Source organism: Mytilus trossulus, unplaced genomic scaffold (assembly GCF_036588685.1).
Source record: "Mytilus trossulus isolate FHL-02 unplaced genomic scaffold, PNRI_Mtr1.1.1.hap1 h1tg000396l__unscaffolded, whole genome shotgun sequence".
Lineage (NCBI taxonomy): Eukaryota > Metazoa > Mollusca > Bivalvia > Mytilida > Mytilidae > Mytilus > Mytilus trossulus.
In genome coordinates, this window is record NW_026963346.1 from 557,669 (window position 1) to 573,174 (window position 15,506).

Genomic DNA, 15,506 nt, shown 5'->3' on the forward strand with positions numbered 1-15,506 from the left:
TCTTTTGTGTTTGATTGTAAAAAATAGTTAATTAGCTTTCAATTAAAACAGGTTGAATGATTGAAATATTTTTAAAAATTAAATTAACTTTACATGTTTTGAGGGGAGACAACTTTGTAAACATCCTGTTTTTTTGGCAGTGAAAATTGAAAACTTATTTGCAGCCACTGAAGCTCTTTTCGGAGCAGGAAACCGTACCCTGAAACAAGATTTTTTTGAAAGGCCAGGTAAAAACCTACAAATTTCATACAGTTTTGATTATGAAAAATGTGCATGGATCATGTCTTCATGTCTGTGCACATGACCTGGTTTCAAGTTTTTTCTGTCAAAATTAGAGCTTTTTTCCCTCATGTTCATTGGATGGAATGTTTTTAATATATTAAAAGTACACATTATTTTTATTTCATTATAAACTAGAGAACATTCTGATTCCAGTGATATCAAGTTTTATACAAGTATCTTTATTAATCAGTCCACCACTAAGGGTCACTTATCCATGGTACCTAAAAATGTGACGTCATAGAAAAAAACTGTTGATTGCACCCATAGTAGTAAGTAACTAGGTTAGGTTTGAACATTAATGTCCCTTGGTCAGTTAAATGGTCAGACACCAAATATTCCATGTACCATAGAATATTAAAAGTTATATCAGACCATGAAAGTCCAGTGGTCAGTTAAATGGTCAGACACCAAATATTCCACCTACCATATAGTATCAAGTTTTTCAGACCATGAGTGACTTAAGTGGTCATATACATTTCCTTAGGCAAATATTGTTGTGTTTTGTGAATATTTTAACTCATTGTTTGATTGTGTTAATGTGAACATGGCTAATGTTTTATTTTAATTTGTTTAGATATTTTAAAAAAGTATTTCTTTGAGTCAATCTATATCTATTTAGTTTGAACTTAAAAAAGAAAAAAAAACTCCCTCCTTACAACTAAGTACCATCAGTTCTGTTAAGTATATGTTTAAGTGTATGTTTATTCTGTACATTATGATCAATTGCTGACTTATAACAAACATTCTTCTACTTCACAGTGATGAAAGTCAGTTACAGAAACAGCCAGCCAGTGAACTAAGTGACCTTGACCTATCATTACCTAGTATTGACCTGAGTCTGACCTTGACAGAGTTTTGGCCTGGATGTAGTACAGTGCTTATTGATGTGTGTCCATGGTGTTTATTGACCAATCACAGTACATTAGATCTAGTATTTATAGATTCTAGTAAAGCAACATGGCCACTTCCTCAAGGAAAGACATTTAGTCCTCCTAAACTTCAGGTAATTTACTGTGGATTCATTAATTTTTTTGGCTTCCAATTTTCGTGGATTTCGTTTGGACGGGAACCACTAATTTAAATGATCAATGAATTACATAATTTCTAAGGGAATGTATGTAGACTTTGGAAAAACCACGAAATTTGATATCCACAAATATGCAAGTTTTTCACAATCCAAGAAAATTGGTACCAAAGAAAATAAATGAATCCACAGTAGTATTGCAGATTTTGGGTTCACAAATTTTCATACAATACAGACTTGAATTTTTTTTCTAACCACAAAGTCAAATATAAAAAAAAATTCTGTAATCTATGAAAATTGATACCTTCAAAAGTTAATGAATTCACAGTATCTTAAAAATAATTACCGCAGAATATAAAAAAAACCAACATCCTGAGATGTTTAGACACTATATTATCATTAGAAACTGACGTTATCTTGAAAATTTATTTTCAATTGGATAATAGTAAATAGAAGATGTGGTATGAGTGCCAAAGAGACAATTCTCCATCCATGTCACAATTTGTTCACCACAGAGCCTTGGCTCACTCGGAACAGCAAGCTATAAAGGGCCCAAAACCTTTATAACGAGAAAAAAAGGGTCTAATCTATATAATTTTTTTTTAGAAAAAAAACCACATAAACAAACAAAACCTGTCCTAAGTCAGGAATCTGATGTACAGTAGTTGTCGTTTGTTTATGTAATATATACGTGTTTCTCGTTTCTAGTTTTGTTTATATAGATTAGACCGTTGGTTTTTCCGTTTGAATGGTTTTACACTAGTAATTTTGGGGCCCTTTATAGCTTGTTGTTCGGTGTGAGCCAAGGCTCCGTGTTGAAGGCCGTACTTTAACCTATAATGGTTTAATTTTTAAATTGTTATTTGGATGGAGAGTTGTCTCATTGGCACTCACACCACATCTTCCTATATCTAAAAACCACTGAACATCAGGCTCCTGACTTAGGTCAGGTGCAGTAATTCTATAATGTGTATACAATAGATAAATTGATGTAAAACATTAACATAACTAACCTAGGTAAACCACAAGAAAACATTTTGTTTATATATTTGAATGTTCTAATTGTAATTCCGCATGCTAATTGTGTAAAGTTTTTTGTCTGTTCATTCATTTGTTAAGTTTTCCTTTTTAGCTCACCTGACCCAAAGGGCCAAGTGAGCTTTTCTCATCACTTTGCGTCAGGCGTCTGGCGTCGTCCGTCGTCGTCGTAATCCTTCGTCGTTAACTTTTACAAAAATCTTCTCCTCTGGCCACAATCATCATTGGGGTATCTAGTTTAAAATTTGTGTCGGGTGACCCACCAAACCAACCAAGATGGCCACCATGGCTAAAAATAGAACATAGGGATCAAATGGATATTTTGGCTTATAACTCTGAAACCAAAGCATTTAGAGCAAATCTGACATGGGTAAATTTGTTTATCAAGTCAAGAACTATCTGCCCTGCAATTTTCAGATGAATCGGACAATGGGTTGTTGGGTTGCTGCCCCTGAATTGGTAATTTTAAGGAAATTTTGTCCGTTTTCGGTTATTATCTTGAAAATTATTATAGATAGAGATAAACTGTAAACAACAATGATGTTCAGCAAAGTAAGATCTACAAATAAGTCAACATGATTAAAATGGTCAGTTGACCCCTTAAGGAGTTATTGCCCTTAATAGTAATTTTTACCTATTTTTCGTAAATTTTTGTAATTTTTTACAAAAAACTTCTCCTCTGAAACTACTAGACCGAATTTAACCAAACTTAGCTACAATCAATATAAGGGTATCTAGTTTTAAAATTGTGTGTGGGGACCTGGCCAACCAACCAAGATGGCCGCCATAGCTAAAAATAAAACATAGGGGTAAAATGTAGATTTTGGCTTATAACTCTGAAACCAAAGCATTTAAAGCAAATCTTACTGGGGTTAACTTGTTTATCTAGTAAATATCTATCTGCCCTGAAATTTTCAGATGTATTGGACATCTGGTTGTTGGGTTGCTGGGTTGCTGCCCCCCAATTGGTAATTTTTAAAGAAATTTATCCGTTTTTGGTTATTATCTTGAATACTATTATAGATAGAGATAAACTGTAAACAGCAATAATGTTCAGCAAATTAAGATCTACATATAAGACAACATGACCAAAATGGTCAGTTGACCTCTTAAGGAGTTATTGCCCTTTATAGTCAATTTTTAACAATTTTCATTAATTTGGTAAATTTTGGTAAGTTTTTACAAATGTTTTCCTCTGTAACTAAAGGGCCAATCATTACAGATAGAGAAAATTATAAGTAGCAAGAATGATCAGTAAAGTATGATCTACAAACAGAACACCATCACCAAAACACAATTTTGTCATGAATCCATCTGTTTCCTTTGTTTAATATGCACATACACCAAGGTGAGCGACACAGGTCTTAAGAGCCTCTAGTTTTGTGCCCATTGATCCATGTTGAATGGTGTAAAAGTCCACAACTTGAATAAGATGACCTTGACTTTCATTTTACACATGTGTTTCTTTGTTAAACTTTTTTTTTAAATAACGTCAATTGGAAAATTGATTATTATACCCCCGCTTTAAAAAAGGGGGAGTATACTGTTTTACCTCTGTCCGTCCTTCCGTCAGTCAGTCCGTCCGTCCCATGAATATTTTTCGTCGCATTTTACAACACTTGTATGATTTTACACATGATAGCCAAGTTGAAAATTTTCGTCACATTTTTCTCAGGAACTACACTACATACAAGGATTTCTGAAATTTGGTTTCAGGATTTATATAAGTCAGCTATACCGTGTGATGCGTTTTCAGATTCATCACTCGCAAACTTCCTGTTTACCGAGCACTTGCATATTTTTACACTTTTAATATTATCCACTTGCGGCGGGGGTATCATCAGTGAGCAGTAACTCGCAGTTTTATTTTTTTAATTTTGACTTTAAAACAAGAATACTTTAAAAACAAAAGATTTTCATCCTTTATTCCATTGACTTTTTGCTTCAATATCGTGGTGAATAAAATGGACGCAATTATTTATAAGTTGTTTCTATGTATTGCAGTCATCATTTAGTATTGGTATAGTTATAAATCATAATCTCCACCAAGGAGGTGAGATTGTTCTATTTATAAGTTGTTTCTATGTATTACAGTCATCATTTAGTATTGGTATAGTTATAAATGGTAATCTCCACCATGGAGGTGAGATATGTCTATCCGAGGAGGCTGTAGCGGACCAGAGGTATAGACAGGACCTAGGTAAAACCCTGTACATAGATGGGTATGCTCAGACACAGATATTGATGACATCACATCAAAACATGCACGTAAGTCAATAACCATTCCTGGGCCATTAATAGCTAGCTATATATATAGCTATGTAAGTAAGTAATTTTATTGAAATAAAGTCCAGACATTGAACTATCATTAAATGAAGATATACATACATGTGTTTACACAATTGAACAAAATTATCAAACAACAATACAGTGAACACAACAATTAACAATGATTCCACATCTGAGTTCATGATGATGTCATTTATTTATTCTAAGTTATTTCAAAGAATTTACAGGTTATCTCCCTTATTACACAACAATGAAAATACTTTAATTCAGTATAAGTAAAATGTATGTATACAGTGAATGATTAGTTTTAAAAATATGAATGTGTGACAGTAGTACTTGATTACTCCTCATGTTTATTGGTGCAGGTTTGTGTTACTTAACATCAAACATGAGGGGATTGCTGAAATGTTCCTTAATTGAGACTTATCAGATAGGTTTTATGTTGAAATGTTTTTTAAGTTATTTGGTGTTTTTGGAAATGTATTTTGCATTTGCAATCATTTTGTTGATATCCTGAAATGTTCTGTCCATAAGAATACTCATAGAAAAATAACTGTTCTTTTAAAGTCTGTAGGTTTTTTGTCAAGCCTGCAACTTTAGTTACAGAAAGCTCGACATAGGGATAGTGATGTGGCGGCGGATACGGCGGCGGCGTTAGCTAACTTCTTAAAAGCTTTATATTTTAGAAAGTGGAAGACATGAATGCTTCATACATTGTGTATAGATGCCTCATGTTACGAAGTTTCCGCCAGTTACATGTCCAATGTCCTTGACCTCATTTTCATGGTTCAGTGACTACTTGAAAAAAAAGTTAAATTTTTTTGTAATGTTCAATTCTCTCTTATTATAAGTAATAGGATAACTATATTTGGTATGTGCATACCTTGCAGGGTCCTCATGCCCGTCAGACAGTTTTCACTTGACCCCGACCTCATTTCATGGATCAGTGAACAAGGTTAAATTTTGGTGGTCAAGTCCATATCTCAGATACTATAAGCAATAGGTCTTGTATATTCAGTGTATGGAAGGACTGTAAGGTACATGTTCAACTGTCAGGTGTCATCTGACCTTGACCTCATTTTTATGGTTCAGTGGTTATAGTTAAATTTTTTTGTTTTGGTCCGTTTTTCTCATACTTTATGCAATAGGTCTTCTATATTTGATGTATGGAATGATTGTAAGGTGTACATGTCTAGCTGGCAGGTGTCATCTGACCTTGACCTGATTTTCATGGTTCAGTGGTCAAAGTTAACTTTTTGAGTTTTGGTCTTTTTTCTAATACTATATGCAATAGGTCAACTATATATGGTGCATGGAAGTGTTTTATGATCTTTATGTCAGTCCCGTAGGTTTTATTGGACCGTGACCTCATTTTCACAGTTCATTACTCCATGTTGAGTTTTTGTATTTTGGTCTGTTTTTCTTAAACTATAAGCAATAGGTCAACTATATTTGTGTGGAAGAATTCTTAGCTGAACATATGCCTGCCTGGCATGGTTCATCTGACATTGACCTCATTTTCATGGTTCATTGGTCAATGTTTATTTTTCTTGGTTTTTGTTAAGTTTATGTGACACAGACAGATGTGATAAAGCTTTATATTTAGGACTATCAATACAATATCAATGATTAGTGTAAAGAAGGTGAGACATGTCAGCATGTGCGCTCTTGTTTTAAAGAAAAAAGAAAATGATACTTTTTACCTGTAAAACAAAAGTGAACTCCTGAGCTTCCTATACAGGTTTGAAATTGTACAGGTATTTCTTTATAGTATAGATACATTATTATCTGTTTTAGGTATACTTCCTAACCCTGCAGTCTAAGATGGTGAATGGTATGAGAGTTGTTAATGTCAGAGAGACGTACTGTATCAGTAACCATACCTCCATTGATCTGTTGCTGTCACATCACAGTCTACAGCCCTGTCCACAGAAGGTAGGTATTGTCAATGTCAGAGAGACGTACTGTATCAGTAACCATACCTCCATTGATCTGTTGCTGTCACATCACAGTCTACAGCCCTGTCCACAGAAGGTAGGTATTGTCAATGTCAGAGAGACGTACTGTATCAGTAACCATACCTCCATTGATCTGTTGCTGTCACATCACAGTCCACAGCCCTGTCCACAGAAGGTAGGTATTGTCAATGTCAGAGAGACGTACTGTATCAGTAACCATACCTCCATTGATCTGTTGCTGTCACATCACAGTCTACAGCCCTGTCCACAGAAGGTAGGTATTGTCAATGTCAGAGAGACGTACTGTATCAGTAACCATACCTCCATTGATCTGTTGCTGTCACATCACAGTCTACAGCCCTGTCCACAGAAGGTAGGTATTGTCAATGTCAGAGAGACGTACTGTATCAGTAACCATACCTCCATTGATCTGTTGCTGTCACATCACAGTCCACAGCCCTGTCCACAGAAGGTAGGTATTGTCAATGTCAGAGAGACGTACTGTATCAGTAACCATACCTCCATTGATCTGTTGCTGTCACATCACAACAAATTCCAAATTACAAACGGTCTTGAGGAATGTATAAAGACTTTGCCAAAACCGCGAAATTAAATATCCATTAATATGCAAGTTTTCATTAAATCACAAAAATTGGTACATGTACCCATGAAAATAAATGAATCCACAGTAATAGATAAAATTGTCCAAAAAAATAGAGGTACAGCAGTCAACATTGTGTCATAATTTTAATCATTAGAAACCACCTTTAAAATTCATGTTGAAGAACATTGACCATTCTAATGCAACAACATTTGTAACGTTCATTTTGATTGGATAACGTCACTTATTTTCATGGCATCAATTGACGATTGATGCTATGGGACGTATGCGCAAGCGCAGACGGCATATGACAGATTTTAAATACATGTTTTAACGTTATTTTCTGTCGGTTTCATTAGAATGGAGATAACAATATTGTATGTTAAGCTCCGACGGCATCAATTGGGGATTTGATGGTCGCAAATACCTGTTTACTGTCTCCGCTAACGCGTCGCCAGTAAACTTAATTTGCGACCATCAAATCCCCAATTGATGCCGTCGGAGCTTAAAATACAATACAGTTATCTCCTAAGTATCTTGAATAGTATTGACTGGAGCAGTCTAGTTCTCAATCACATTCAAATTTATATGTGAAGGTTGTTCCACAAAGTATGTTTTTAGTTATATGATTTTTATTTAATTTCAGTTTTCTGTAAAATGTTCTGATGACAACATCAGGTATTTACAGTCAAAGTCTACTGAAACTACACCACTACCTTCCTGGGCAGGCTACACCATGGAGGACACATCAAACATTGATATCAGCTTTGTAAACTATGTTATGATTAGACAACAGACAACCAATCAGAATACTGCATCTGCAGATAGAACTAACGCCAATAATGATTGGTCATTCCCAGTTAGACTTGTAGCCAATGAAAAACCAGGAAGAGTAACAGTGTCTATTCCAGTTAAGACAGACACTGTGATGTCAGTTCCTCTATGCATTGTGGGTCAAACAAGGAATGGAGTCAGTTACTTTATAGTAAAAGAAGATAATTCACCGTCATGTTTACTGTATAACTTTACCCCTGTACCAATAGTCTATGGTTATCAGAATATCTCCATTTCTAGAGCAGGTTTGTAGTTTTTCCTGACTTTTTGTTTTAACTTTTAAAATGATACAAAAAAAGCCTGTTCGTTCGTTCTTCTGTTCGTCCGTCCGACTGTCCCTTTTCAGGTTAAAGTTTTGGTAGTTTTTGATGAAGTTGAAGTCCAATCAACTTCAAACTTAGTACATATGTTCCCTATGATATCATCTTTCTAATTTTAATGCCAAATAAGATTTTTGACCCCAATTTCAGGGTCCACTGAACATAGAAAATGAAAGTGCAAGTTTCAGGTTACAATTTTTGGTCAAGGTAGTTTTTGTGGAAGTTGAAGTCCAATCAACTTGATACTTATTACACATGTTCCTTATGATATGATCTTACTAATTTGAATACCAAATTAGATTTTTATCCCACTGTCACGGTCCACATAGAAAATGATAGTGAGAGTGGGGCATTCGTGTGCTGTGGACATATTCTTGTTTTTTACAAAAAATATAATTTTTATAAAAATATAATGTTTATACAATAAATTAAAATGTTGGAAAAAAATTAAATTTAATTAGGTTGTGTTGTTTATTTAAAATAAAAGCAACTTACAGTTTTGTGGGTAAAAAGATGTGGATAGAATTCAGTGTTTAAATTCTGAAAAACACCATAAAGTGCACATGTAAATAAAAGAAAAACTTGAAAGAAATCATGTTTTCATGATCCTAGCAAAAAAAAATAATTATAAGTACTGAAAGCTTATTTTAGCAATTTTATAGGGTTGTGAAATTATTGACCTTGGGCTCATTTTTGGAATGAAGTGCTTTTGTTTCATACAATATGTTTTTTGGTCAATGCTTTTTTACCCCAATAAATTTTCAAACAGAAGCATTCAATACCTATGTAAATATATTTTCTTAACAATATGTACATGTACATTAGAAATAATATTAATAAATATTAGAAACTTACAGTATACAAATGTGGAACTTTCATTCACAAAACAATATTTACAGGGTACACAACACAAGAGGAAGCTGAACTGACAGATATTTTACCCACAATTCCTCCAAATCAACATGTGTTTTATACACCTTCCTCTACAAACCGGCAATTCCTATTATCCATTGGCGACTCAGGTTTACCAAAGATTCATGTAGGTGTTCAGCAAGCTTTGGAAACTGATGAATCAAATACAGAGAGTAAACACTCAAGTGACCAAGATTCTGGAGTGTCATGGAGTGATCCTCTGGATGTTAATGAAGAAATGGAGAGATTTATCTCAATCCCTAACAATATGAACTTGAAAATCAAGGTCATTAAGGTTTCCATGGTGACTCATGTTGTTATAAATGCAGCAAACAAAGCTGAAGTTTCCGCAAAGGAAATAAGGAATAAAATTGGCAAGGTCACAACAATGGAAAGTCATCCCTCATCAGACGATACCAATCTCAGCATCAGAGAATATGATGTTAGTGTTCCTAAACAAGATGTGTTCATACATTCCAATTCAATCACTAGAAACTTAGAACTGTATATTAGTTTACACTTTCATCACTTTTGTCTTATTCTACAAGATGAAACAAGTTCAAACAATGAAATCACCGAGGTAATCCGTGTGTCATGTGACCATCTATTTTTAGCACATTATCCATTGATTGAAGGATTTGATGATGATAGTCCAAGTCATGATTGCTATTCAATATCAGCAGAAAACCTTCAAGTAGACAATCAGTTGTATACTACCAAAGGGCTTTATGACTTCCCTGTAATATTTGCACGTCAGGAACTTAAATCTAAAGACAAGGATTTCCTTGTAGAATTCCACTCCATGAACCTTTCAGAAAAGTTAGCTGTGATAAAATCCAGAAGTTTTGCTCACATTCAAGTTGTCATGGAAACTGATTGTTTGAGTCACTCATTAGTTAAAAGTGTTGAGATTGCTATGGAACCAGTCATAGGCAATGTAGATGATAGATTTGTGTATCGAATGTTAGAGGAAGTCGAAAAACTTCTACCAACTTCTCTTCAAGACAACAAGAAAGGTCTAAAAGAAATAACCAGACTACCGCAAGCTTTAAAAGTGATGTCACATGGTCTAAGTTCACCAATCAGAATAGAGCATTTAGTGATACATCCCTGTTCTTTATTGATAAGTGTCCATGCCTCATTGAAGGTATTTATAGCGTCTGACAAGACTCCGCTGTCGTTTGGGAAGTTTGAGAAAAAGAATGTGAACTCTACAGCCCACCAGCTGACTCGAGTACTAGCCATGCATTATGCTTCAGGAGCCTTGTTTAGAGCAGGTAAATATGCTAATATGATTTGACAATCCAAGTTTTAGTATATTTACTCTTAAGTAATGTTATTAAAAGAGAAGTAAAAGATATTAAAGAGAGAGTCAAACTCATAAGTTGACAACAAACTCAACATTTCCCGACAAAAAAATGCAAAACACCTAAAAGAAGAACAACAGTACACAAAACACCTAAAAGAAGAACAACAGTACACAAAACACCTAAAATAATAACAACAGTACACAAAACACAACCAGTACCAAGGAAATGAAAGACTTAGCAACTTCAAAACATACACCTAGGGGTGATCAGGGGGTGATCTCAGGTGATCACAGATGATCAGGGGGTGATCTCAGTTGATCAGGGGGTGATCACAGGTGACCTGGGGGTGATCTTGGGTGATCAGGGGGTGATCTCAGGTGATTCTGAATAGTTAGCAGATCCTCCTAAAAGATCAGTGATATTGTTGGCTGTTTTCAAAACTACCTCTACCCTTTTTTATTGGGAAAATATTAGTAATTTTCATCAAATTGGGAAATTTAGAATAAACAATGAATTTGACTGAAACTTCAATTTACAGCCCCCCCCCCCTCCTTTCAAGAGTCAAATCCTGCTTTGAAATAAGACACCTTTTTGTCAGTAATGATACATAAATAGACACTCAAATCTGAACATAAAGTCACTTTAGGCATGACAAATGTACAAATGAATGTTTTCAGTTTGTATTCATGTACAATTACTACTGAAACTGCACTGTTTGGGAAAAAAGTGGTCTTTTGGGGAATAATTTGCAGCCATTTTTTTTTCAAATTGGGATTCTTCCCCAGGGGAAAAAGCCTGTATTCTCCACTGAAGATACTGTTACTGTTCACTATGGCAGTTTATATTTTTCTTAGACTAGTTATAAAACCAGATCTTCTTACTTTCCCACTAAACATTTAGTACACAACAACAATGATATTTATAAACTCTACATATCTTTTCCAAATCTGTTTAACAGGTAAAAACAGCGTTTGTGTATTTGTTACATTGTGACTGTATATTGAGATGGCATGTATTGAGAATGAAATTCAAATATATATGAAGTCTAACTGGACAAAATCCAAGATTTAACAATAACATTTATTTTCCTGGGTACCAATTGTAGTTGGATCTTTAGAATTTTTATATTATAGATGGTATGATAGTTGAAGGTGACTAATTTGACTTATTATTTTGACAGGTATTGTGGTCGGATCTTTGGAGATATTGGGAAACCCAACAGGTTTAGTCAGATCTATAGGCTCTGGTGTAGCAGACTTAGTACGATTACCCTATGGTGGCCTCACACAAGGACCAGGAGCATTTGTATCTGGGGTATCATCAGGGATGTCGTCCTTTGTCAGGAATATTTCTTCAGGTAATCAGTATTAATTAATTAGAGCCCCACCGAATGGAGGGTCCCCTATAATGATCAGTCTGTCTGTCCTTAACGAATTGTGTCTGCTCTATATTTAGAGAACCCTTATAATTTCATACTTAATACTTGATATGTATATTAAACAACACCAGAGGGTGTGTCATACTGTTTGTACAACTTTCTAGGTCAAAGCTAGGTCAAGGTTAAAAAAACTTTGGTTTCTGTGGACAACCCATTGTCCAATGGTAAAGATCTTGTCTGCTCTAGATCTTGAGAACCTTTCTGATATCAAACAAAGCATATACTTGACATGTATAATTAGATAATTATGTATGTACAACGTCCTATCTCCAAGGTTAAAAACTTTGGTGTCAGTTGACAACTTCATGTTCTAAGGTAAAGATACAATTTTTCTTACCCCACATTATCCACGGTGGGGCCCACAGAGATGGCACCCAGGAATATTTGTCTGCTCCATTATTTTTCAGAAATGTTGACCTCTATTAAATTATTTTTCAGGAATGTTGACCTCTATTAAATCATTTTTCAGGAATGTTGACCTCTATTAAATCATTTTTTCAGGAATGTTGATCTCTATTAATTTATTTTTCAGGAATGTTGACCTCTGTTACAAACTTTGCCTCAAGTGTTTCCCGTAACATGGAACGACTATCAATGGACGACACACATAGAGAAAGACAGGAAGAGAGAAGGAGACAACATCCAGAGGGGTTGACTAGTGGACTTAAAAATGGTCTAACAGGATTTGGAATGAGTCTTTTAGGTAGGTATTTACTAAAACATCAACTTATTTATTATACCCCTGCTTTAAAAAAGTTTTTACCTCTGTCTGTCCATCTATCCATCTGTCATTCTGTCAATCCAAAGAATATTCTTGTCACAATTTTCTCAGGAACTATACAATACAAGGATTTCTGAAATTTGGTTTCAGGGTTTATATGAGTCAGTTATACTGTGTGATGGGTTTTCAGATTCATCAGTCAAAATCTTTCTGTTTACCTAAATATTTCGTGAGGGGCATCATCAATGAGCAGTAGCTCACAGTTTTACTTTTTTTGGTTTCTGGTCTAGTGACTGATAAAATGTTGTCATGTTCTGCTGAATTGGAGCTCATAAGTACAAAGCATTTTTCTGAAACTACTTCTATGTCTCCTTTTAATAAAGACTAATAACTTGAGTGAATAATGTTTTTACACCATTTTACATTCTGACCAATGGTCTTCTTTTTTATGACAGGTGCTGTTGCAGGTCTAGCTGATCAGCCATTACAAAATCTGATGTCACGAAGTGAGAGTGAAGGTCAAAGGTCAGCTGCCACAGAATTAGTGTCCGGGGTTGGAAAAGGACTTGTGGGAGTGTTTACCAAGCCTATTGGTGGAGCTGCAGAATTCTTTTCACAGACAGGTCAAGGTAAGGTTAAAGGTCAACTTTCACAGAAGAAGTGTTATTCAAATTAAACAGATGGGGGAAGTTCACATTCTTCAGGATCTATTGAAAACAAAACTTTACTACACAAAAGATGCTTTCAGCTTCCTAATTGTGAGCTTTCCATTTCTATGTAACAACATCCCAGCAGCGCCTGCATTAAGAATATATTATTTTTCGGACGCCGTCACAAGTTGATTGACCGTTATGGAATAACCATTTCACAGATGATATCGGACATGTTCGTCCATCTGGTATCTTTCTCTCTATTTAAAAACAACCACTGACATTACTTCTTTCTGGATTTTCCTAAAATATTTGATACCTTTGGTAATGTTTAATTGGGGCCAAAATATTTAGTGTTTATAATACACCCGTCGTCCACACTTCGGACAATAACTCAAAAACACTTTCACCAATTTCCATGAAACTTAAGTGAATTGTTTATATCTATTGACGTATGCTCCCTTTCGTTTTTTTTTTAATTTCAGATTTGAAGTTTTGGATTTATGGGGCTTTATTCATAAAAAAGGATTTTCAACACTTCGGACCATAACTCAAAAAGGCTTTCACCAATGTCCATGAAACTTTGGTGAATTGTTTATACCTATTGATGTAAGCTCCCTTTCAATTTTTATAAATTTCAGATCTTGTCATGTATTTTATCTACATGTAATCTTGCTTTTACAGGATTATTGTATGGTACTGGATTATCTGGGAACATCATAAAACCCTGCTATCCTTCTGACAACTTGGTTATTAGTGACATGTGCAACAGTCGACTAAAATATGTCAGGTATAATGTCTAAATCATATAAAACCCTGCTATCCTTCTGACAACTTGGTTATTAGTGACATGTGCAACAGTCGACTAAAATATGTCAGGTATAATGTCTAAATCATATAAAACCCTGCTATCCTTCTGACAACTTGGTTATTAGTGACATGTGCAACAGTCGACTAAAATATGTCAGGTATAATGTCTAAATCATATAAAACCCTGCTATCCTTCTGACAACTTGGTTATTAGTGACATGTGCAACAGTCGACTTAAATATGTCAGGTATAATGTCTAAATCAAATAAAACCTTGCTATGATTCGTATGTATATTACAGCCTGTTTGATGTCAAAACATTAAAATGAAAAAACAAATAACAGCAACTAACAGCAACGACTGGATAACCAGGGCCTGAATTGAGACAGACACATATTCATAACAGAATGTGGCAGGATTACACATGACAGCTTATGTTTACATTAGCTCAGGATTACACATGATTAACGTGATTATCAATCTAGATACATGGTTCAGATCTATAGTGAAGATCCACTTTTATAACTGTGATAAAATAAAGGAAAAATAAATACCTACATGATAGAATAAAGATGCAGTCACTTTATCACAGGCCCATCAACCATGTTAGGGTTGTCAAATTGCTTTCGGGCCTGTTAGATATATCTCTACAGGCCAACAGCATCTAATTAGAAAAAATTTCAAAAATGAGCTCCAGGCCTGAGAGAGAGATTATTGTGAAGTCTGGAGAAAGGGTCTTTGGCATAAATTACTTGTGAATGATATTAACGGTAAAATGTATAATGTAATTTTTAATATGTACACTGGTATTAAATCTCGTATCATGTATAATGGTGAAATGTCAGAATACTTTTCATGCAATATCGGTGTAAGACAGGGTGAAAATATGTCTCCTTTTTTATTTTCATTGTATTTGAACGACCTTCAACAGTTTATTGAAGAAAAAAATGTATGTGGTTTAAATTGCATTACTGATGAAATAGAGAATGAGTTTGATATCTACTTAAAACTGTTTGTGTTATTATACGCAGATGATACAGTGTTATTTTCGGATAATGCATCCGATCTACAGTTGCAATTAGATATGTTCTTTGAATATTGTAGTACCTGGAAATTAAAAGTTAACACAAGTAAAACTAAGATTATAATTTTTTCTGGTGGTAGATTACCCCAAAATATTAACTTTATATATGACGGAAATGCATTGGAGATAGTCAATGAATTGACATATCTTGGGTTAAATTTTTCAAGAACAGGTAGCTTTATGAGTGCTAAGAAGATTTTAGTTAGAAAAGCAAATAAAGCAATGTATGAAGTATT

General features: G+C 34.5%; 1 protein-coding gene across 1 annotated transcript in view; it reads left to right on the forward strand.

The window, feature by feature from the left end:
• The window catches only part of LOC134702083 (intermembrane lipid transfer protein VPS13B-like), a 100,685-nt gene that overhangs the window by 79,431 nt on the left and 5,748 nt on the right, over positions 1 to 15,506 (forward strand). The window contains exons 44-52 of the mRNA XM_063563173.1: positions 1,042 to 1,285; positions 4,439 to 4,612; positions 6,431 to 6,568; positions 7,839 to 8,271; positions 9,246 to 10,535; positions 11,749 to 11,925; positions 12,539 to 12,709; positions 13,183 to 13,356; positions 14,062 to 14,167. Coding sequence (XP_063419243.1) covers positions 1,042 to 1,285; positions 4,439 to 4,612; positions 6,431 to 6,568; positions 7,839 to 8,271; positions 9,246 to 10,535; positions 11,749 to 11,925; positions 12,539 to 12,709; positions 13,183 to 13,356; positions 14,062 to 14,167 — 2,907 coding nt within the window. The remainder of the gene's footprint in view (positions 1 to 1,041; positions 1,286 to 4,438; positions 4,613 to 6,430; positions 6,569 to 7,838; positions 8,272 to 9,245; positions 10,536 to 11,748; positions 11,926 to 12,538; positions 12,710 to 13,182; positions 13,357 to 14,061; positions 14,168 to 15,506) is intronic.